At 43.3% G+C, this 22,054-nt stretch overlaps 2 protein-coding genes across 27 annotated transcripts in view; one reads left to right on the forward strand and one right to left on the reverse strand.

The window, feature by feature from the left end:
* LOC115610462 overlaps window positions 1-4,422 on the reverse strand; it is a 147,774-nt gene extending 143,352 nt beyond the window's left edge. For 3 of the 21 annotated variants that reach the window (XR_003992240.1, XM_030492035.1, XM_030492043.1), the window contains exons 1-2: window positions 4,170-4,422; window positions 2,184-2,280 (exon numbers count right to left, since the gene is read on the reverse strand). Coding sequence is in view for 15 of the 21 variants with exons in the window: in XM_030492043.1 (XP_030347903.1) it covers window positions 2,184-2,280; window positions 4,170-4,240 (168 nt within the window). In the remaining 6 variants the exon portion in view is untranslated. The other 18 variants (XR_003992238.1, XR_003992239.1, XM_030492032.1 and 15 more) reach the window with 16 other exon arrangements.
* A 470-nt stretch (window positions 4,423-4,892) lies between these two features.
* The window catches only part of PCDH7 (protocadherin 7), a 294,622-nt gene continuing 277,460 nt past the window's right edge, over window positions 4,893-22,054 (forward strand). For 5 of the 6 annotated variants that reach the window (XM_030492021.1, XM_030492026.2, XM_030492023.1 and 2 more), the window contains exon 1: window positions 4,946-9,370. In XM_030492021.1, the coding sequence (XP_030347881.1) occupies window positions 6,191-9,370 (3,180 nt within the window). In that variant the 5' untranslated portion in view covers window positions 4,946-6,190. Of the gene's footprint in view, window positions 9,371-22,054 lie in introns of all 6 variants that reach the window. The other variant, XM_030492020.1, reaches the window with a different exon arrangement.

Genomic DNA, 22,054 nt, shown 5'->3' on the forward strand with positions numbered 1-22,054 from the left:
TTAGACTTTTGTCAACATCTTGGGAAAAAAACCCCAAACAAATCCAAACATGCTGTCTGTAAAATAACAGCTTTCATAACAGCTTCTATAAAATAATGTCATTAAAAAAAAAAAAAAAGAAAAAAAGAAAAGAAAGAAAGGAAGAAAATAAAGAAAACCTCAAACTTAATCACTGTGAACTGGTGAATTGTAAGGAATATATATACACTGCAAGAATCACGACCACTTTATCTTCAGCTAAATGTTACTTTTCACCACGCTCTATGAATGTGAGAACTCAGAAATGCTGATGGAATCATGCCTATGCAAGAACTTTTTATTTTGAACAGTCCTCAAATATTACTTTAAGAACGAGCAATTATAATCATGTGAGATTTAACCACTGTTATCCAACACAGATTGTGTTTGCTCTGTCAGTAACTTTTATGGTGTGTTATGTGGTTCAGAATTCTGACAGAGTGAGAGAGAGAGGATTTAAACAAAGTAACTGGCTCCATGCTTAGCTAGCATTCAGTTAAATAAGCAGAGATGTAGTTATTATATTTTAAAAGTAAATCTGTGGTTTCCTTATTTAAACTCTTACATCTTAAAGTCTGTCAGAAAGGCTGTTGCTCAACGAATTATTTGTTCACTTCTGCCTGTTACGTGGTACTAGTTGTGGAGCATATTTGCAGCGCTGTGAAAGACACCGAGCAAGTGTCAGCACTCCCTATAATTCAGCTGACCTCCCAGTATATTCACTGCGGCGAACCGGGGAAAGTCTGGAGCAGCCGGAGGGAGGTTGTGGTCGGGAACGGAGGTGAAGAGAGCACAACAGGATCACACCAGATCAGCACGATGCTTTAGAAAGATGAAAGGTCAAAGCGGGCTTAGTTCTATTGTGGTGTCATTTCATCTGTTTGTCCCTTGGTGGAGTTCTTGAGTTAGTTTCTCCCTTCCGTCAAATGGCTTTAACTGCTTTGTGTGGGGTTTTTGTCCTTGTTTTTACCCTGCTTTCGAATTTGCTGTCATGTTTACTGTATTTAGCCTTTTCCTCGTATTATTATGAATATGTCACTCTCAAGCCCATCTGATTTATTTTTTTCCTTTGGAACCTTCTTCCTAATTTGCGTGCGCATAATAATAATATGTAATACATATGTGTTAAAGTAATAAGCGGTATAGATGTGCAAATAATCTGTTTCTCTTTAATCCGAGATGGATTCCCACTGCGGATCCCAGAAGTAATTTTCCAGTGCGAGCCACAGACATTCCTAAACTGCAAAAAAAAGCCCAAATTGTCGTGGGCTGAAAGCGCCAACTGCGGACACGAGACCGGACACCGGCGGCAGAAACGGGACTCCGCCAAGAAATGCAGATGAGCCAGCCATTAATTGCATCTGCATATTTTAGCTATGACCCCTGTGTCTTTCCAGCCAACATCTACAACAATGACAACAAAGCCCCGCTGCAGAGCGTCGGAAAGAGAGCTTTGGGGGAATGCAGAGGAGCTGGGGAAGCTCCCAGGCTGCTTTAGGATTTCCCCACGTACAGCAGGCTGCGAATGTCAGCAAGACGGATTCCTTCCCACACGCAAGATGCCACCTCGATGGCCTTATCAGATGTTCCCTTTAAGGACACGAGCTCTTATTTCCCCTCTGTATATCTCTCGCATCTCGAGCTATTTTATTTATTACAGCCGATTACATTTGTGATCCTGCTTCCCATTTGATCTCACCAGCTCAGGAGGACAAACGCGGTGTCGTGTCTGAGCGTGTCTCTCTGCAGCTGGGAGCGGGAGGGGGCTGAAGGGGGGAGTTACACTGCGCAACAGATTTGACCGAGAGGGACAGACCTCCCCTGCCTGAAACAGCTGGATTGTTCCTACCGACACCAGACAGCTGTGCATGCACTGGCCGCGGGGCCGAGAACGCGGGGGCAGTGTGTGTGTGTGTGGGGGGGGGAGGGTAGTGTCATTCCCTCTGTCCCCGCACGAACGAGCGGGATGCGGGACACACACACACACGCCCCAGCCAGCAGAGCCCCGTCCCCCTCCGGCAGCCAGGGCACGTGGAGCGGGAGCAGCGCTGCCATCCACCATGCAGCGCACGTTGGGCCCATTTCCCACGCCGGCCGCCTGCCCTGGGGGAGGAAAGGAGGAGGAGGAAGGGGGAATGGTAGGAAAGGGAAGGGGGGGCCGTTACCTCTGTTCCGAAAGAGGAACCAATCCACTGTGAAGGACGCAGCACTCCCGAGCAGGAAAGACATTGCACATTCAGAGAGATGTTGCATGTGAAGACACTGCAAAAAAGAAAAAAAGGGAGGGGGGGCTGGGGGAGCGCAGACCGCGTGTGAAAGGCACAGTGTGTGTAAGAGAGGCCAGCGAGGATAGGAAGAGAAGGGGGGAGCAATTGCACATGGCAAGAGAAAGAGATCACTCATTGGCTTGAAAGAGGATCTCGCGAAGCAGACCGTAGTAGAAGTAGACATGGGAGACAACGGGGAAGGAGACGCAGACAAGAGACGAGGTGTCCGTGCCGTGCAACAGCCCGGAGTCTGATTAAAGTTTATGGCGGGGAGGTTAAAAACGCTTTCATCCCGCCCCTCCCCTGGCGAATACATTAAGTTTCCTGTTTGCGTTTAAAAGCACAAAAGGGAAGGCAACAGCGGGAGCTTCAGGTTGCAATTGTATTGCTAGTGCAGGGAGCCAGTGTAATGCAGTATGCTGGTATTCCTACGTACTGGTATGTCTGGATCTTACACTGTGGGCAAAATTTCCTCCTCTCGGAGCTCCAGAACAGCGAGGGGGAATTTTGATAAATTCAAGTTGCTTCGCAAATATAATAGGGATTTGGTATTAATCCTACTTAACCCGCTGCGAAGACGCTGCGCTCCCAAGCCCCCCTCCTCCGTCCGGGACTGCGGCGGTGAACACTGAGCCTGCGCCGAGCCGGGCTTTCTCGCTGATGCTGCAGATACAAAGCCGAGTGTCTCCAGCGTCGGCGGGGGAGGGTTCTCCTGTTCTGGCGAGGCAGGGAGAGCGGCCGGGGCCGGTGCCAGGGCCGGAGCCACCGGCAGAGGAGCAGTCCTGCAGCCCTTCGGAGCGGGAGCGGCCACCCCTCCTCCCCCATCCCCCTCCCATCCCCCTCCCATCGCCGACTCCATGCGGCGCGACTCTACCCCTCTGTGCCTCTGGACTCCCTAGGGAAAGAGGTGGCAACCTTCCCTCCCTCTCACATTCACTCACTGCCCCAGATGACAAAGACACGCTGTGACCGTTTCTTTGAACCACCTCGGCATTTCCGACCTCTTTTCGCTCAAATATGTCATAGCGATGGAAGAGAGGCGTTTCACTACAGTCGTCTGCAAGCATCTTTATTCAAAATAAACATGTAAAACGAGGAATGCACACACAGAACCCGCAACAACTTGTTTTCACACGTGTTCACAGGAGGAGAGAGAGCAGCTGGATTCCTGCCTCCTGCTTGCTGCACACACATGCAGGCATGCACACGCCGGTTCTATTCCCACTGGGTGCACATGCTCGCCCGGGTCCTCCCTCTCCCGCCAGCTCCGCGGAGGCCAGCCCCGCGGAGTCTCCCTCTTTTCCCTCCGGGATCCGGGTGGAGAGGACAGGTACGGGAGCCAGGCATTACCTAAGGCTCAGGGGCACACGCACACAAAAGCCGTAGGCAACTAAATGGCACAAAGTCAAAAGGAGAAGCGAACTAGGGACGCTAGGATAAATAAAGTTGAGCGGAGAGCTTTAATATTAAAGTTTATTTCCCGCTTATCCAGGTAGGTGACGCTACGTTTTAGCAATCATCTAAGCAGCGAGTCTCGGTTCAGAAATATATCTGTTACTTCTTACATGTGTTTATTCTACTAACCCTTTCGCCCCCGTCCTGATCATCTTCTCCTAGATATTTCTGTTGTTGTTGTTGTTGTTGTTTTTCTAGGAAACCCACAAACACGCTGAAAAGGCACATTCAAATCATGGTAACAAGAAAAACAGGAGCACAAAGACTAAAAGGCTTAAACAACACTAGGAAACAGGAAGAAATTCTAAGATCTGAGGCAGCCCCCCTTCCTCCCTGGAGTTTTATGCAGTTACAGTGACTGCAGCTATTTCACAAAAGCACCGACACGACAGGGGAAGGTGGGAATCTGTGCGAAACGAGTTTTCTTACCAGCGTGATTCCGCAAAATGCAGACCCCCGAATGTGCACCAGCTCCGCTTAAGAGAAAGACGAATAAACATTTGCTTTAAAAATTGTTGCTCCTTCACAGTCTACAGCGGAGGTGGAGAGGGAAAGGATAGGGCAGAATCACTACAGATCGCGGTTTTGAGTAGGCAACAGCAGCAACACTTGGGCGTGTAATGAGGATCGGGTTTGGGAACTGAACTGGTGGTGTGTGATGAGCAGCTATCCCACTTGCAGCAGTAGCAGCGGCAGAGGGTAAGATTGGGCTTTCTGGAGTGCAGCGCTTGACTCGTCCTCCTCTCTCCTCCTCCTTCTCCTCCCTCCCTCACTCCCGCTCGCTCTCTCTTTGCTCTCCCTCTTTCTCTCTCTCCCTCTCTTTCTGTGTGTATGTAGCGCAGGCGGCTCTGCTGCTGCAGCGTCAGGGAAGAGCTGCCGAGAGAGGCTTCAGCAGCTCCCACCACTTTGGGCAAACTTGCCGGTTTACTGCTGCTTTCTTTTTTTTTTTTTTCCTTCCGAGTGGGAAGCTTCTCAGTTGCCATTCAACATTTTAAAGCACAAGCCGCTCTGCCGTGAAAGCGCCTGATCTACACTTCTCTGAGAGGCACAGGAGGGAATACACAATTGCAGATTTCACCCACCGTGGCGGTGCAGATCACAAGAAACAACTGACTGATCTGATTTTATTTGCAAATAGACTGGGGTTTGTTGGTTTTTCTTTTTCTTTTTTTTTTTTTTTTTTTTTTTTAACCGCGTCGCGGCTCTTCCCCCCTCCCCTTTGCCATTCCGCTTCTATGGATGCAATTCAGAATCTGTGTTAATTCACGTGGGGGATCCAGTTACATCTTGTTCCGCTCCGGGTGTATTTACGAGAGACCAGTAATCGCCTTTGGACACATAGTTTTGTTGCTAACCTTTGAACTGAAAGGATCAAGTTCAGATCTGGTTACCTGCATTGGGACGGGAAGGAAGAGGAGAGAGAGAAAGGGGGAGAGAGAGACTGCAATCTCATTTGTGAATCGCTCTCAGTGCTGCAGATCCAGATTGCTATAACACATGCAGTGCAAATGCAGGTAAGGCACACACACAAACTGCGGATGCAAAACCAAACTTGGGACTGTTGTGTGTATATATTAATATCTACAGCCTTGCAAATTCTGGGCAAACGGCTTCTGCAGTTTCTGTATCGTTGCTTTGTGACTAATGACCTTGCGCAGAGTTGTTAAAAAAAATCCGCTCCGGAGAAAGAGCTGAACATTTTAGGCGATCTCTGAAGATGGATTTGGGTGCTTTTCTGCCAACCGAAGGGGATATTCTGTGGACTGCTCTGTAATACACGGGTTTCTTCTCCTGTGCAGCTACCGACATTATTGGGATTTTTTCTTTATATTTTTTATTTTATTTTATTTTTTAAGAACTGCCTATTGCTAGGAGGATTTGGAGTTTTCCCGGACACAAGCCCTTTGAATAAAGAGAATCACATTTTTTTTTTTTCCTGTGTGTGCAGAGCGGGGGAAGAATAAAGCTAATGCCTTGGTCGTAAACGGCTGAGAGAGAGAGAAAAGAGAGAGAGCGTGTGAATAGCAGTTAACTCTAGTGTCGAAGAAGACGACCTGGGGGGCTTCGAATCGTATAGTGCTGCTCCAGCTTTTATTGCAAACCTTGCAAAGCGATTACAGTAAAATCAGAGAGGAGGAGGAGAAGGGAGAGGAGGAGGAAAATCCCATCCTATCTACCGAGGTGAATCTTTAAAAAGCAAAATACACTGTCCCGTGAACTGTAAGTATATCGCAACTGGAAGGCAGGGAGAGCAGGAGAGGAGCCAGCAGCAGGGTTTTGACTACCTATTGCACCAGCCATGAGACACTAAGTTTCCAGGAACAGAAGGATTTTATAATTGGTCGCCCGGACGCTCAGCCGCTCTGTTGGCTTATCAGAGGAGTTTACTGGGGGGCAGGTGGGAGTGAGAGGAGGGGGTGCGGGGGGGGGGGGGCGTCTGTACGAGGAAGATGAGGAAGATGCGGACTCTCTTTGGCTTTGTGCATTGCTGCTGCTTCTTGCTCCTCCTGCCTCCGCCACTCTGGGTCAGCCTGGCATGGGCCAAGCAGCTCTTGAGGTACCGGCTGCCCGAGGAGGGACCCGCCGACATCCGCATCGGCAACGTGGCTTCCGACCTGGGAATCGTGACGGGCTCCGGCGAGGTGACATTCAGCCTGGAATCGGGCTCCGACTATCTCAAGATCGATAACATGACCGGGGAGCTGAGCACCACGGAGCGGCGCATCGACCGCGAGAAGCTGCCGCAGTGCCAGATGATCTTCGACGAGAACGAGTGCTTCCTGGACTTCGAGGTGTCGGTCATCGGCCCCTCGCAGAGCTGGGTGGACCTCTTCGAGGGCCGGGTCATCATCCTGGACATCAATGACAACACCCCCACCTTCCCTTCCCCCGTCCTCACGCTTACCGTGGAGGAGAACCGGCCCGTGGGGACCCTCTACCTGCTCCCCACCGCCACCGACAGAGACTTCGGCCGCAACGGCATCGAGCGCTACGAGCTGCTGCAGGAGCCCGGCGCGGACGGCGGCCGCCGCAGCGGCGGAGGGGTCGGTGGCGGGGGGGGCTCGGCCTCGGCAGGCTCCGAGAGCGCCCTCTACCCTGGCGGCAGCAAGCGGCGGCAGGAAGCGGACGCGGCGGCGCGCAGCAGCGTCTTCGAGCTGCAGGTGGCCGACACCCTGGACGGGGAGAAGCAGCCGCAGCTGATCGTCAAGGGGCCGCTGGACCGGGAGCAGAGGGACTCCTACGAGCTCAGCCTCCGCGTACGGGACGGCGGCGACCCGGCGCGATCCTCGCAGGCTATCCTGAGGGTGCTGATCACCGACGTGAACGACAACAGCCCCCGCTTCGAGAAGAGTGTCTACGAGGCAGACCTGGCAGAGAACAGCAGCCCCGGGACACCCATCCTGCAGCTGCGAGCCGCTGACCTGGACGTGGGGGTGAATGGGCAGATCGAGTACGTATTCGGGGCGGCCACCGAGTCCGTCAGGCGCCTGTTGCGCCTGGATGAGACCTCGGGCTGGCTCAGTGTCTTGCACCGCATTGACCGGGAGGAGGTAAACCAACTTCGCTTCACTGTCATGGCCCGAGACCGTGGCCAGCCCCCCAAGACAGACAAGGCCACGGTTGTGCTGAACATCCGTGACGAGAATGACAATGTGCCCACCATCGACATCCGGAAAATTGGGCGCATCCCGCTCCGGGATGGGGTAGCTAGTGTGGCCGAGGATGTGTTGGTGGATACTCCCATTGCCCTGGTGCAGGTGTCGGACCGGGACCAAGGTGAAAATGGTGTGGTGACCTGCACCGTGGTGGGCGATGTGCCCTTCCAGCTCAAGCCAGCCAGCGAGGGCGAAGGGGAGCCTCAGAACAAGCGCAAGTATTTCCTCCACACCTCAGCCCCTCTGGACTATGAAGCTGTCCATGACTACAATGTGGTGATCGTGGCGGTGGACTCGGGCAGCCCAAGCCTGTCCAGCAACAACTCCTTGCTGGTGCGGGTCGGGGACACTAATGACAACCCTCCTGTGTTCAGTCAGGCTGTGCTGGAGGTCTCCTTCCCAGAAAACAACTTGCCTGGCGAGAGGGTGGCCACAGTGGTCGCCACGGATGCAGACAGTGGCAAGAACGCTGAGATCACCTACTCCCTGGAAGCCTCGCCCCTCTCCTCAGATGCGCCAGGTGGCATCTTCAGCATCGACCCTGACTCTGGGGATGTGTCAGTGCAGGCAGTGCTGGACCGTGAGCAACGCGACACCTACGAGTTCCGGGTGACGGCCCGGGACAAGGGGGTGCCATCGCTGCAAGGCTCCACCACAGTGGTGGTGCGGGTGGCAGATCGCAATGACAATGAACCGCGCTTCATGCAGGATGTGTTCACATTCTACGTGAAGGAGAACCTGCAGCCTAACAGCCCTGTGGGCATGGTGACTGTGATGGACTTTGACAAGGGCCGCAATGCTGAGCTGAGCCTCTCCATCCAGCCTAGTGACCATGACCAGGCAGCCAGCATCTTCTCCATTGAGAATGACACTGGAACCATTTTCTCCACCGTCTCATTTGACCGGGAGCAGCAGACCAGCTACACTTTTAAGGTGAAGGCAGTGGATGGAGGTGAGCCGCCACGCTCTGCCACTGCCACTGTGTCCCTCTTTGTGATGGACGAGAATGACAATGCGCCTACAGTTACCTTCCCCAGCAACAGCTCCTACACTGTGCTGCCACCCTCCAGCAACATGCGCACTGTAGTGGCCACTGTGGTTGCCACTGATGCTGACACTGGTCTCAATGCTGACCTCAACTACAGCATCATTGGAGGCAACCCCTTCAAACTCTTTGAGATCGACCCAGCCAGTGGCGTGGTGTCACTGGTGGGCAAGCTGGCCCCCAAGCACTATGGCCTGCACCGCCTTGTGGTGCAGGTGAATGACAGTGGGCAGCCTCCCCAGTCCACCACCACTCTGCTCCACGTCTTCGTCAACGAGAGCCTATCCAATGCCACTGTGGTGGAGAGCCAGGTGGCCCGCAGCCTTCACACACCCCTGGCCCAGGACATTGCTGGTGACCCCAGCTACGAGCTGAGCAAGCAGCGGCTTAGCATAGTCATTGGCGTGGTGGCTGGCATCATGACCGTCATCCTCCTCATCCTGGTGGTTGTCATGGCCCGCTATTGCCGCTCCAAGGGCAAACATGGCTATGAAGCTGGCAAGAAGGACCATGAGGATTTCTTCACCCCACAGCAGCATGACAAGGCCAAGAAGCCCAAGAAGGACAAGAAAGGCAAAAAGGGCAAGCAGCCCCTATACAGCAGCATCGTCACTGTCGAGGCTTCCAAGCCCAATGGGCAGCGCTACGACAGTGTCAATGAGAAGCTCTCAGACAGCCCCGGTATGGGGCGGTACCGTTCGGTCAACGGCGGCCCGGGCAGCCCAGACCTGGCCAGGCACTACAAGTCGAGCTCACCGCTGCCCACCGTCCAGCTGCACCCGCAATCCCCCACCGCCGGCAAAAAGCACCAGGCCGTGCAGGACCTGCCCCCGGCCAACACCTTCGTGGGCGCCGGCGACAACATCTCCATCGGGTCGGACCACTGCTCCGAGTACAGCTGCCAGGCCAGCAGCAAGTACAGCAAGCAGGTAAGAGCGGTGCACCCCTGCGGTCCGCGCACCTCCCGCCACGCACACACACACACGTACACACACATACACACGCCCCGGGTGGGGGAGCGGTGATGCCCGCCTTCCCCCCCCCCCCGGCACAAGCAGTCACGACCGTCAGGTTCAGTGACCCGTTCAGCCTCATATTCCCGCCCCACCCCCCGCAGACAGTCAGGTGCCCGGACCAACACAGCAAGGAGAGTCAGGGATGTTTATGAGTATAGTTTTTATCATTCCCTCCACTTTTCAGACTCGGTAGCCAACCAGCCCGTCCGTTCAGCTGCACCGACGGGGGCGCCGGCGGGACCACGGTTCTTCCCACAGCAGGCGCAGCGGCAGCCGGCCGCGGAGGAAGGAAAGGGGGAGGTGGACCGCGGATTCGGTCCTCATCCCGGACAGCGAGCTGTAGGGCAACCTGAGATGCCTTCATCAGCCAATCCGGTGGTTGGGGGGTTCAGGAACCCCTCCCCACCCGCCGCAGCCGCGGTCGTGTCCCCCTCCCCGGCCCCGTTGGCAGCGGACGCTTCCCCCGCCGTCGTGCCTCCCCGGCCTTAGAGGCAGTGATCTCCGAATGAGGAGGAAAGTTTCACCTCGGTAGCCAGGTGTTCGGGGGAAAGGGGGACGCTGCCTGCCTGCCGCTTCCTAAAGCCGTGGGTGAGAGAGGATTAGCATCCGCCGTGCTGAAGCGATAATGGCTGTAATTACCAGGTCTTTCATTAGGACCAAAATGCTTAAATAATCTAAAAAGCGGTCTAATTTACACTACATAGACTGTGCTCATTGCAGCAGTTGCTCTGAATACACATAAATGTTAGTGAGCTCAGAGTCGCACCCCAGTATGTTTTAATTGCCTTTTTTTGTGTCTTGTCTCCCCCCACCCCTTTATATCACATGAAATTCATTCATTCATTTATGCTGGGAGGCCCCAATTTGCCAGCCCAGCTGCTGCAGAGTTCTGTCTCTAGAGCTTGATTGCCGTGAGACCCCTCAGAGCGAGGTGTGTCTTCAGGAGTACCACAAGGGACTGGCTCTGATCTCGGCCTTGTTGGCAGAGGTGGGTTCAGTAAAGCTCCGGTGGCTTTAAACTGGTGATGGCAGGGACTCCGTTACATTCCCTGAAATAAAACAAGAGATAGTATAGAGAAGAACCAAGCTTCTAATTGAAAGCATCTGTTTCGTTTATTTTATAAGACACATATGTAGCCTGAACAGAGGTCACTTTTCTTTGGGGAGTACTCTTTGAGTGACAGTAAAATGAGATACTGAACACCTGGTGAGTTCCATTACATCTTTCCACGTAAGATAATATTCCTAATGTTTCCTCAGCTACAGTGCATGTTACACAAGAGTCTAGAGATAAATGAATGCTGATTCATGTAAATACAAAGGCAAGTCTGGGACAGGAAAATTCTCACTAGTTTGATGAAAATGCCTTCTTTTGATCTTATTAACATTCAAATATGGTACACTTTTTTTTTATATATATACACTTTGAAATGTCCGCTAGTTTACTAGTATTGAAGTTTTACAATGTGTTGCCAGTATTTGCATTCTGCTCAGAAATACTTGAAATACCGTGAAAGAAAAGGAATTGTGTGAGCCACTCAGTCTTCCAGATCACAGAAGTGTGATTGATGTACTATCTGCCAGTATTTTTGTGTATGTTGTTTTACAAGTGATACTGATTTATAGAACGTTTGACATGGTAGTTTCTGGGTGATACATTCCATTAACTCTCTCCTGGAGAGTACATTACAATTTTAGTTTGAAAATAGTCTGGTTAAAATATAAAGCACTAAGAAAGTTCCTAAGCTTCTGTCAACTAAGGCTTATAAAGCACATAGTAGATTATGCTGTTTTAGTGACCACTGGAATAACAAAGTAGCAGTAGATCATATGCTAATCAGATACTACTTTTTTTTCTTGCTGCTGCAATTAATCTGAACATATGAATTATAAATTGCCAAAGTGTAATTTATTTTCAGTATAAAAGAATGACTTGCATGCTAAGTGTAGGAATGGTAAAGGATTACACTACGCAAATGACTATTCTGTTTGATAAAAATAGTATTTAAGATTATATTACAGAAATATGTTTGAATTACTTAACATTTTTCAAGGATATATTTCGATATACATTAGAAAACTTCTTAGTAGAAGAAAATAGCTTTATTACACTTTTACTTGCAACAATCAAACTGAAGGAAGTACATGCACAAAACTGATGTTACCACTTTCCTGTGGGTACTTGCCAGCTTGTTGCCGGGCGACATTTATATAGTTTTGTTCATGCTTTTGCATAATAGTGGGGACATTCAGACTTATTTGCATAAACAATATGTAGACTTTTCACATCTCAAACATTGATAGTGGAGCAGTTCTCAGTTTATCAGGCAAAACACATGAGGGTTTTTAACACCCAAACCACGTGGATTTCCTGTTCAGCACACTGCTTACAGAGAAATGTGAAGTAGTTGCAGATAAAAGGTTCTGATATGGTGTGTATCAGATTGCTTCAGAGTTCAGCTGTACATGTGAAATAGAACCAGTGGCATATTGATGTTACCATGAAAGGGAGACTGGCTGAAATCTCTAACGCTGCTTTTATTTACTCATTGGCCATTCCCTTTGTTTTAAGGACACATTAGAAGGTGTATAAAGTTTTAGAACAAATAAATGGACACAGCAGAATGTACCTGCTCTTAAGTTACTGGAGATGAGAGCAATACTAATTTCCCATTAGTGTAATTAGAATTGGTAATTGATACTTTTGTATACCTACAATATAGCAGTCAGGAAATAAAGTCTCTACTTACATGACCGATTGGTGTACACCAATGAATGCAAGTTGTTTTCATTCTGATTATTTGATACTTCCTGTTTAAGGTAGTGCATTGAATTTCTTACATGAGTTCCCAAATACATCTTGTTTGATATAGTACTGTATAGGAGAACTTAAGTGGAAAAAACTACAATTTTAAGTCTCCTTCTTGACATCATATGTTTTATATAAAGTTTAAAACTAAATTCTGTATCCAGTAGACTTGTGATGTTTCACAGTCATCTTTTTAGATCTTTCACAAGTTTGGGTCTTATTCTTGTCTTATTTAGCATGGTATTACTCTGAAATATTCTTTTAGTCTCCCATTTATCAATTCTCTCCTATTCGGTAAAGCACTAACATATCTACTTAATGGGAAATGTTTAAATCACTTACTATTCTATAGGTGTTAATCACTTGCTAAAAGTTAAAGCTGTACAGAAGTGTTTTGCCGAGTGGGGATGAGTTTAAGCAAGTGTTTTTCTGGATCACAGGTTTAAAATCTGAACCCTCCAGGTGTTGCACATTGCCTGTGAGGAGCCTGAATGCTACTAACTTCCAGCAAAGACAGCCAAAGATAAGGAAATCTCAGTACCTAAGAGGAATCGCTTAGCATCTTGGAGGGTTGCATCCTTAATCATAAGTCTAATAATAGATTTTAATTGTAAATAATTGTTTATTCTCTCTTGTTAGTTGCAGACATAATATATGCTGTTTTTTCCACTTTGTTTCACAATGCGAAATAGTGGCATATGAGTAGGTTTACTTCACTGAAAATTTAATCACGAATATGAAATCAGATGTTAACAACTGTTTGAAGAACAGGCCTTTTGACCCCTGTTTGTATGTTAACATTTTTGGCCATTGTATTCTCTTGGTTTCTTTTTTACTTGCTCTGCTTAACAAACAATGATTATTGACTACTTAAAACACTGCAGTTGCGGTGTTGTTGGTTTTGTGTTTGTGTTTGTTTTGTTTTGTTTCTTTAAGAAGTATTGGTCACCATCGGTACAATTAGCAGAACCAATACAGGAATTTTAAATTAGCATTATTTCTTTGCTTGGCGTATTGGCTTCTTGGCCAATTCTGTAATAATTTATGAATTATCCTTTTGCCTTTTCTCATTGTAAATGTACTGTTTAATGAAGAAAAATGTTTATCATACCAGATTGTGCTGACACAGTAGTTAAAACTAGTTGCATTTCCTGTAAAGTCTTATTTCCATGAAATGAAATACATAGAAATTAATTTCTGGGAAAAAAAATTGTATGGTCACCAGATAATTTGTTTCATAACATTTCAAACATTAATCAGTCTGTTGGAATGTAGAAGCATTTGACTAGTTGGTTATCATGACGTGAATTGTATCTATAAACTAAATGGGTCAATTTTCTCATAAATACGCACATATAACCAGCAGTCTTAATGGGACCCAAAATTCATCCATTAAGGGGGTAATCAGTTTAACCATGCAGGAAAGCATCATCTTTTTTCTTGTCTACACACACGCATACAGATGCTTATTTCAAAGACTGCTTTTTATAATCACAAAACAACTTTCAAGAATAAAGTTTCTCACAACTTTCAGCTAAGTAAATGTCCCACGGTATAATAATCATAAAAATATGATTCTGGTAGCACTAAGTGCAATGTAGACAAAAAAAATGGGAATATTGTAATTAAGTGTAAGCATTTACACTAAAGACCTCTTTCATACGTTTGACTTTAATACTGTTTGGTGCAAAGTGTACAGAAGTATATCTCAATTTTCCAGTCTCAATTTGCATTACATTCAACACTTCACAATCAGTTTTTCAAAGTGACCCACATTTGACCTTCAGTAACAAATCATGATGAAAGAGGGGCTAATTAAACATGAAATCAATGGACTGTTGATGCTTTAATTATCTTTATTTAACACAGAGTGTTTCACTGATAAGTGCAGCGTTTATTTTTTTCTTTTCAGTAAAATCATCTTGTACAGTGTGCAAATATCTAAGTTACGACTGAATCACTCTGCACTCCCAGGAGATGTACAGAGCCAAAAGGGACAGGATCTGAGTGAAGGAGGATTCATGCTCTGAATAACTAAAGAAGTGTACTATTATAGACAAGGGGTAGCAAGAAACGTCTTTAAAAGGATAGAATCTAATTTATCAACTCAGACATCTCTCTGGCATTGTACATACCAGTACGAACCTGGGTTAGCAGTTTGACTGTTGCTGTGTCAGTCTTTGTACTGTAACAGTGTATTTCTGAGTTTGTTTTTTCTTCTTTCTCTCTCTTTTTTTTCTTTTTAAATACTTAGTTGCCTTGTTTTGTAGTATTTGGAATATTTGCTAGTTTGACCATCAGCTGTGTTTCGGAGAAATACCGGTCCTGCAGTTTCAGGCATATTTATTTTCCTTTAAAGATTTTCTGTTACAGGTTTTAGCAGGTTTATGTAGTTATTGATCCGCTGGGCTATGTTGAGATGTAAACTTATTGGATTGGTTTTGCATCAAAATATAAAAGAAAATCAACAGACTTGAGAAGTAGCTAGCCAGCATTGTGCTTATGAGTCAATTAAGTAAATCCTTCACAAGCACAGTGAAGTCTTCACTATATTTGCTGATCATTTTAGTATTTCTATTGCTAATCTTAACAGGACACATCATTTTCGTTTTCGGTGACTATATATACAGGAAATACTGGTGCAGTCATTTGAGCGATTCAGTACTATACTTAGCAGGCTGATTTTCTAAGCAAGTCTGCTTCCAGCAGATATTTAGAAACTGTTAAAGCTGCAAAACAACTTTCTTTTTTCAGTCTTAGGCTGCATGTAGTATGTTCTGTGTAATTTATGTTCTAAATTTCTCCATTTTTCTTATTTATTACATTTTTAGGTGTTTTTATCTCACTGTGAGCCAGGCAATGCTATTTATGTATTTTTCTCCACTGATTTTTCTTTCCTAGAAGAGTTGGTATGTTGTCTGCCTGCCAGCAGATTTTGGACTTCACTAGCATAGACTATATATTCATTTTAACAAAAAAAAGGTAAAATGAAAAAAAAAAAAATAGATGAACATTTACAGTCCAGAATTTAAATGGTTTAAAATTACTATTATTTTTGCACATGAATTTGCATTATTTCAATTTTTTGAATCAAGATTCTAAAAGAAAACTCTGACATTCACCTGGGTGTATGTGGAGTTTATTGACTGTGCAGCTCAATGGAAAGCATGGTGGTTTTAATGTGGACTGTGCAATTAAGTTATTCTAACAGTGTACACTGAATGGCCCAGAAGCATTATGAGAAGAACATTTAAAATACTGTTACTGAAAGTACTTTAAATTATTTTCTTTCAGCTGATATCGTAATACCCCGTCCTATAAAGCCTTGCTAGCTTCCTGTCCTACAAAATGCATGTTGCTAGGTGAATGGAAATAATGAAATTCACCTACATCCTGTATCTTTTCATGTTTTTTTCATATTTGTGCTAAGTTGCACAGTTTGAAATTTTTAAACCTTAACTAAATATAGGTAAAAATAATTTGTGAATCTAAGGTCTGAGTAAAACAGCAGATGGGAAAATTATAAGTTCTGCTGAGTTTTGCCTTCTACAAAAAAAAGAAAATTTCTAAGGAGAAGGGAGAGAACATACACATATTATGAAGAAGCTTGGACTGACTTACTGTCTTCCATATACTTCAGGCAACAGAGACTTCCCAAGGTCACTTTTACTTTGCTGTTGTGGATGACGAAACATCACATGAATGCTGGAGTAACTAAGGTTAGTTGAGGCATCCAAAATGTGATTTACAACAGAAAAAGACAACAAAGGAGGATTTAAAACTTCTTAATTTCCTATTTTAGTGCAATTTAACTGAGATTTCAAAATCTCAAAACGTGATTATACGGAAGTATCAACTAGTCAAGTTCCTGAATGATGTCAGTGACACACATTGAAGTTGTCCATCTGTGTGGAACTGTGCTTAATATGAGTTGTTTGCTCACTTTTATGTGCTCATTTTCACTGACAAGAGTGGTAAAATTACAATTCAGGGCAACTTTTGACAGTATTAAGAAAAATAGGAAATAATTTTAACATAAAACATATATGACCAGTGTGTAGGAACCACTTTTTTATTTTTTTTGTTTTGTTTTGGTTTTGTTTTTTGTAGAAGAAGATGGGTAAGAGTAAAGTTTGGAGTTTCAGAAGTTTGAACAGAAATAATATTCTGGGCCCATTTAAAATTTAAATGTATGTAAAAGTGATGTGTTTTTTTTTATTATTATTGTTTATATCAATCAAACAATCCTCTCATTTAGGTATCACAGCTGTTTTGCAGTCATTAGTTTGTAAAATGCTGCAGCATAACCCCAAAGTATAGTTTAATTTTACTCAGAATGGATCACAATTATTAGAAACTGAAGAAAAGCATAACATTTGTCTTTCAAAACTTAATTTACCTTATTAACTGCTGACAAGAGTGAGTATATTTTTTAAAGACAAACATTGTTCTTTCAGATGAGATTTTATTGCAGATTTTATGTTCTGAATCAAACAACCTAATGGCTCAGTTTGTAATCCTAGAATGAAAGAAATGTCTTGTTGCAAGTAGCATTTTTGGAGGAAACAATACAATTAATAATTATTCAAGTATTTGATATAGGGTCTTTTCTTGTGTACAGATAATATAAAGTCAAATTATAGAGCATGCGAAGTCAATTTTTTAGAGTAGGTACTAGCTGATGTGCTGAAAATCACTCATAGAATACATGGTAGAACTATAATACTGATTCCGTCTGCCAAAAATTCAGATTCCTGCAGCCTTGTCTGAAACAATTCCTTTATGGTATCACATTGTAAGTAATAAAATACTTGTCACCTGACAGAGTAAAAATTTCTGCATTACATGGTCACATGATGATTATGGAGAATCCTCCATAAACTCCTGGAAAGTAGTTTCTTGACTAGGGTTGTGTCCAGGGAAGGTGGTATGTGCCAAATGTTTTCTCTGGGGTAGCACTTCTCAGGAAGAAGCAGGAGAGGTTGCATAATTTATTCTGTCTGTCCATGTATAGATGTCAAGGACTTTTCATCCCTGGAGCAGCGTAAAATATGAGAGGCAGTCTTTAGTCCCTTTTGGATAGCAAATCCATGTGAGACAGAATTGCTTTAACACATTCTCAGGGACTTACCGTTGGGGAAAATACCTTTTATTGGGACAGTACTTTTACAGGGATACAACCCGATGTAGTCTTATACTGAAAAATGAACTAAAGGAAACGATGGAGACAGTCATGGTGTTCTGGGTATGATTCAGCTATCTAAACATATGCCTCCTAGTGTCGCTTTAGATACCCTAAATTTTCTGAGATATCTGCACAGAGCTGCACAGACAGGGTGTATGATGCAAGACCTTAGCGTCTTCTGGGACACTACTGTAGCTGCAGCTCAAGGCCAAACAAAAAAGCATCACTAAATCCTTTGGTTTACTTAAAGAAACATTAATTAAAGTAAAATTAAGCATTCTGTGAATGCAGAGCATTTTGGCAAGGTTGAAAATTAGTTTTCCAGCAAAAACTTAAGCACAATTCTTGAATGTGTATGTCACATTGCCTATTAATAGAATGCACGTTGCAGATATATGTTCACGTATATACTGATGTTAGGTTAATTAGTTATATTTTAATTGACACAAAGTGTTTTCACAGAAGCAATATCGGCAGCAGTTAGCTTAACTGAATTTCCATTCATCTTCAGACATCTCAGGCTGATGTTTATCTCATGTTAGGTAAAACTATAGGTAGTTCCACGGAGGTCAATTAAATGTAACTAATATCAATTGCTATAAATTAAATTGGGTGATATAATATTCATCTATATTAAAAGAAAATGTAGATGCAGAAGACAAGTTTATAATTTTGGAAGTTATGCATCAAATCTCACACATTTAACTTATCAGCATGTGTATATGTATAATTTGCTAGATAACAGAGTAGGTTTTCAGCATGTATTATATCCAAATGTAAAGTTATCTTTTTAAGAGGCTCTGGGAATGGTGTGGCTTTAATAATTTAAAAAAATGAGATTTTAGTATGAAAAACAGTCTTACTGAAACTAATGGTGCAGCAAGAGTATACACGGCAAGCTACCTTTGTTCAGCTACCTGATAGGTCATGGTGTTTGTAGAGTGGTGTGTTACCCCTTGTAGGCATACTTATGAGGAAGACTTGGCCCGAAAATTAAAATCCACTTTATAATGCAAACTTTGTCTCTCAGATGAAATCTGGCCATTTGCTTAGACATATCTCTTTAATTAGGAGTCCTTTTTTAAACACTAAGAGAAAATACTTCAGTAGTTTGCAAGCTTTCTAAAGATGAAAAACAAGAATGGAAATACAGTTAATAAAACATCAGCAAATTAAAGTGTTAGTTACTTCGCCTGGCTGCTACATTTTCACAGTGATATTTTAAGTCCCTGTTTTAGCACCTTTACTGTTCACAAATTTTATTTCTGCTGGTTTCAACATAGATTTGGTCTCGTTCTCCATCATGTCACTCCTGTTCTAAATGAAGTTACATTGTCATAAAATTTGAATAATAAATTGCTGAATCAGTTTGCTTATCTCTATAAACGTGTCCTCAATTGGTTATAATGACATAACGTGTGCCTTGCATGATAGTGAGAGGGGATAGCCATCATTCGGTTGAATTGGAAAAATGCTATTTTCAATGAGCATGTAATTATGTTGCAGTTGCAGCACAAGTTTAGAGAAGGACACTGATTTCTTTGAGAGAGAAGTATTTGTTTCATTTCCAAGTAATGTTGCGAGTTCTTTTAGAAAAGGAATAATTGCACTGAAAACTAGAAATCTTAATGTAAGACAAGTCACTGTATGCTCAGCCACTGAACCTCAGCCCAGATCTGGGGTAAGATCTGTCATGTGATTTAAGAAATTTACTCAGGCAGCTTATCTGAATACATACTGATGGTTTATTCTGCTTCCTACAACTTAAGGACCTGAATCTTTCATGTTATTTTAATGGATTCTTGTTTTGTTTTGTTTTAATACATATAAAAATTAGCTGTTACTAGAGCAGGTGTTAATTCATGTGAGTAAAAGTGACAGCAATAGGTGTGAAACAGAGCAGTGCCCATTTTTGCAGTACCTTTCAACAATGAGTGTTTTTCCTAGAAATTACATGTGGTGTGAGTCATATATTTTACCAATATATTACTATATACATAGAAAATAGAATACAATACATATCTGAAATATCTATCAGCAGGGAATAGTACTTTATAGGAATGAAAAGAACTACCACTGAAGTGCAGAAGGTGTTTCACGAGGATGTGGCTTTATGTAATAGGTTCAGACTTGACACTGGCAGCTCCCTTGAACAGATACAAAACCACTGTAAGTTGGTGCAGCATGGTAACTCATCCTGTTTAAATCCTCCAAGTGCATATGTGGAATTGTATGTTACAAAAAACCCCCATGAATTAAAAAATACACAAAAGGGATTTAGTTTAGAATTAAAGGAAATTTGTGTAACTGTTAGCAAAAGGGTATTGCCTTTGCCTTTCTGTGTTTTGCAGAGATCACTGGACACTTACATAATTTGTCCTATCTTTTTTGTGCCACACCAGTTCTTTAAATATTTATTAATGAAATGTTGCTAGTATCCTGATTTTGTTTGGTTGCTCTTTAGTGCAGAGGAAAAAATAAGCAACAGTGTGAAATTCCTCTGTGCAGAATAAATTAAGGTGATCTTGTTTTTGTTATATTGTGAAATATTTTATCACTTAGATGACATTCAAGGAGACTGGAAGATGTTATATTCAGACCTTCAGACAATGCTGAATGAATTGAAAATTCTTGGACTTTGTAATACTGCATATTAGTGCACCTTTTTAGGAAGCTTGAATGCTAACTTTATATATTTTCTCTTTACTAGTTCTTAATTAAATACAGAAAGTGCCTGAACTCTTCAAATTACACAGTAAACTTTCTGGAGAATTAATGTTACAGAAATATGAAAGGACTGGCTAAAGTGTCACTCTAGCAAAAGTTTCTAAAAGGCTTTATGTATTTATGAAACTTCATGATATACTATTAATGCAAATTATGAAGGATAAAAGAAAATCCATCTGTTACCAAAGGAAAAAATAAATGTAATAAGTCCAAGGATTTGAAAGACTTCGCATTAAGGACTAAGAATTCGTACTTTGTGATGGGTTTATAGTAATTGACAGTAGAAAAGACTTCTTTTTAGCGTTCACAATATGGTTTTTTTTTTTAATTGAAAGAAAATGGCTTTGCCATAAAAGCTTCTCATGTAACATACCATATTTAATTTCATAATTTCGTATTCTTCACTTAAATGTCTCAATTAAAATATGACATGACACTATTTCATGTCATATTGGGCATTACTGGCTTTGTTATTATTACTTTACATTTAATCAAATTGTCTGTAGCTAAATAAATAGCGTTTCATCAAAAGCTATTGGTTTTCAATCAGCTGGGAAACAGGTTACTAGCATAAGAACAGATCTAAGGCTAGTGTCTTCAATCTGCAAGTAATTGTGCACTGATAATTGTAGTAACCACAGGCAAATCTTACTCGCTGTCCTGATCTGTGGTAGATTTTCCTGTACGCTAATGTTAAAGCAGATGGAAACATTTTGTAATACCGTTACAGTTAGTATCTTTAACCTTTCCGGTTTTAATTTGAAATATATACTGTTTGGAGATACTATCTCTGTGTTTCATTTCTGAAAATAAATGAAGAAAAGAAAAATCTCAAGGAAAATGTAATAACTCTGCTTTTCTCTTTGGCTTCTCCTCTTAAAATGGTCACTTCTTTAGGAGATAAACTACTTTGATGCTTAAATAAGTATTTACCTGTAAAATCACACATTCTACTGCTTGGCTCAGAGGGGAGAGGAACGTGTCTAGCAAATTGCAGCAGGAAGTAGTGCTTCATTCTAGCTTGGTGGTGTGTGGACTAGCAGGTGCCAGAGTACTCTCTGGATCAGTTGCAGAGTATGTACTAACTGTATACCCTATATGTAGATTACTGCATTAGGACGTTATAAACACACATTTTTCCAGTGTTAAGATGATGAGGGTGACTATTAGAGTATGTAGGAACCCCTGTGCTGTACCAAGACTCCATCATTTCAGGCTCTTCACAAATGGAGAACATACTCTTAAGGGATTCTTTTAAACAAGGGATACATAAAGGGTAGAATAACACCTACTGTAGTCAGCATGGTACAGTGCTCTAAAAGGAAGCTGTCTTCTGGTATGTGTACGTTGTTCTTGTGAAATGATTCCAACAGTTTAAAATCTGGGTGGTTTTTTTTTTTCACCTTGCTAGTTATGCAAACAGCTTTTCACTTTTTCACTAAAGCAAGTGGGAATTGTTCACTGTCACAAATAATAAATAACAAGAGTACCTGATCTACACAGCATGGAAGTGATAAAAACACATGCTTATGAGTGCTTAAGATTTCACAGCTATTAATTTTGAACTTTTTGATTGCAGTTCTGTTTTACAAGAGTGGATGCTGTTAGGGCAGCAGTACACTGTAGCAGTGAGATTATGACAACATGCATTTATCATTATGAGCTTGATAAATTCAGTGAAAGAGATGGTCAGAAAATGCCCCTAAACCTAAAGTCATAAAATGCATCTTGTCTTTTCTGAAAATTAAACATGTTTTTATTACTGCTAGTAATCTTTAGTACTAATTTAATACTAACATTAATATCTTTGAGAAGTGGTTTTTTTTGTGCATAATGAAATGTACAGCAGTTATGAATGTTAGTGAATTCCTTAACA

This window comes from Strigops habroptila, chromosome 7 (genome assembly GCF_004027225.2).
Source record: "Strigops habroptila isolate Jane chromosome 7, bStrHab1.2.pri, whole genome shotgun sequence".
Lineage (NCBI taxonomy): Eukaryota > Metazoa > Chordata > Aves > Psittaciformes > Psittacidae > Strigops > Strigops habroptila.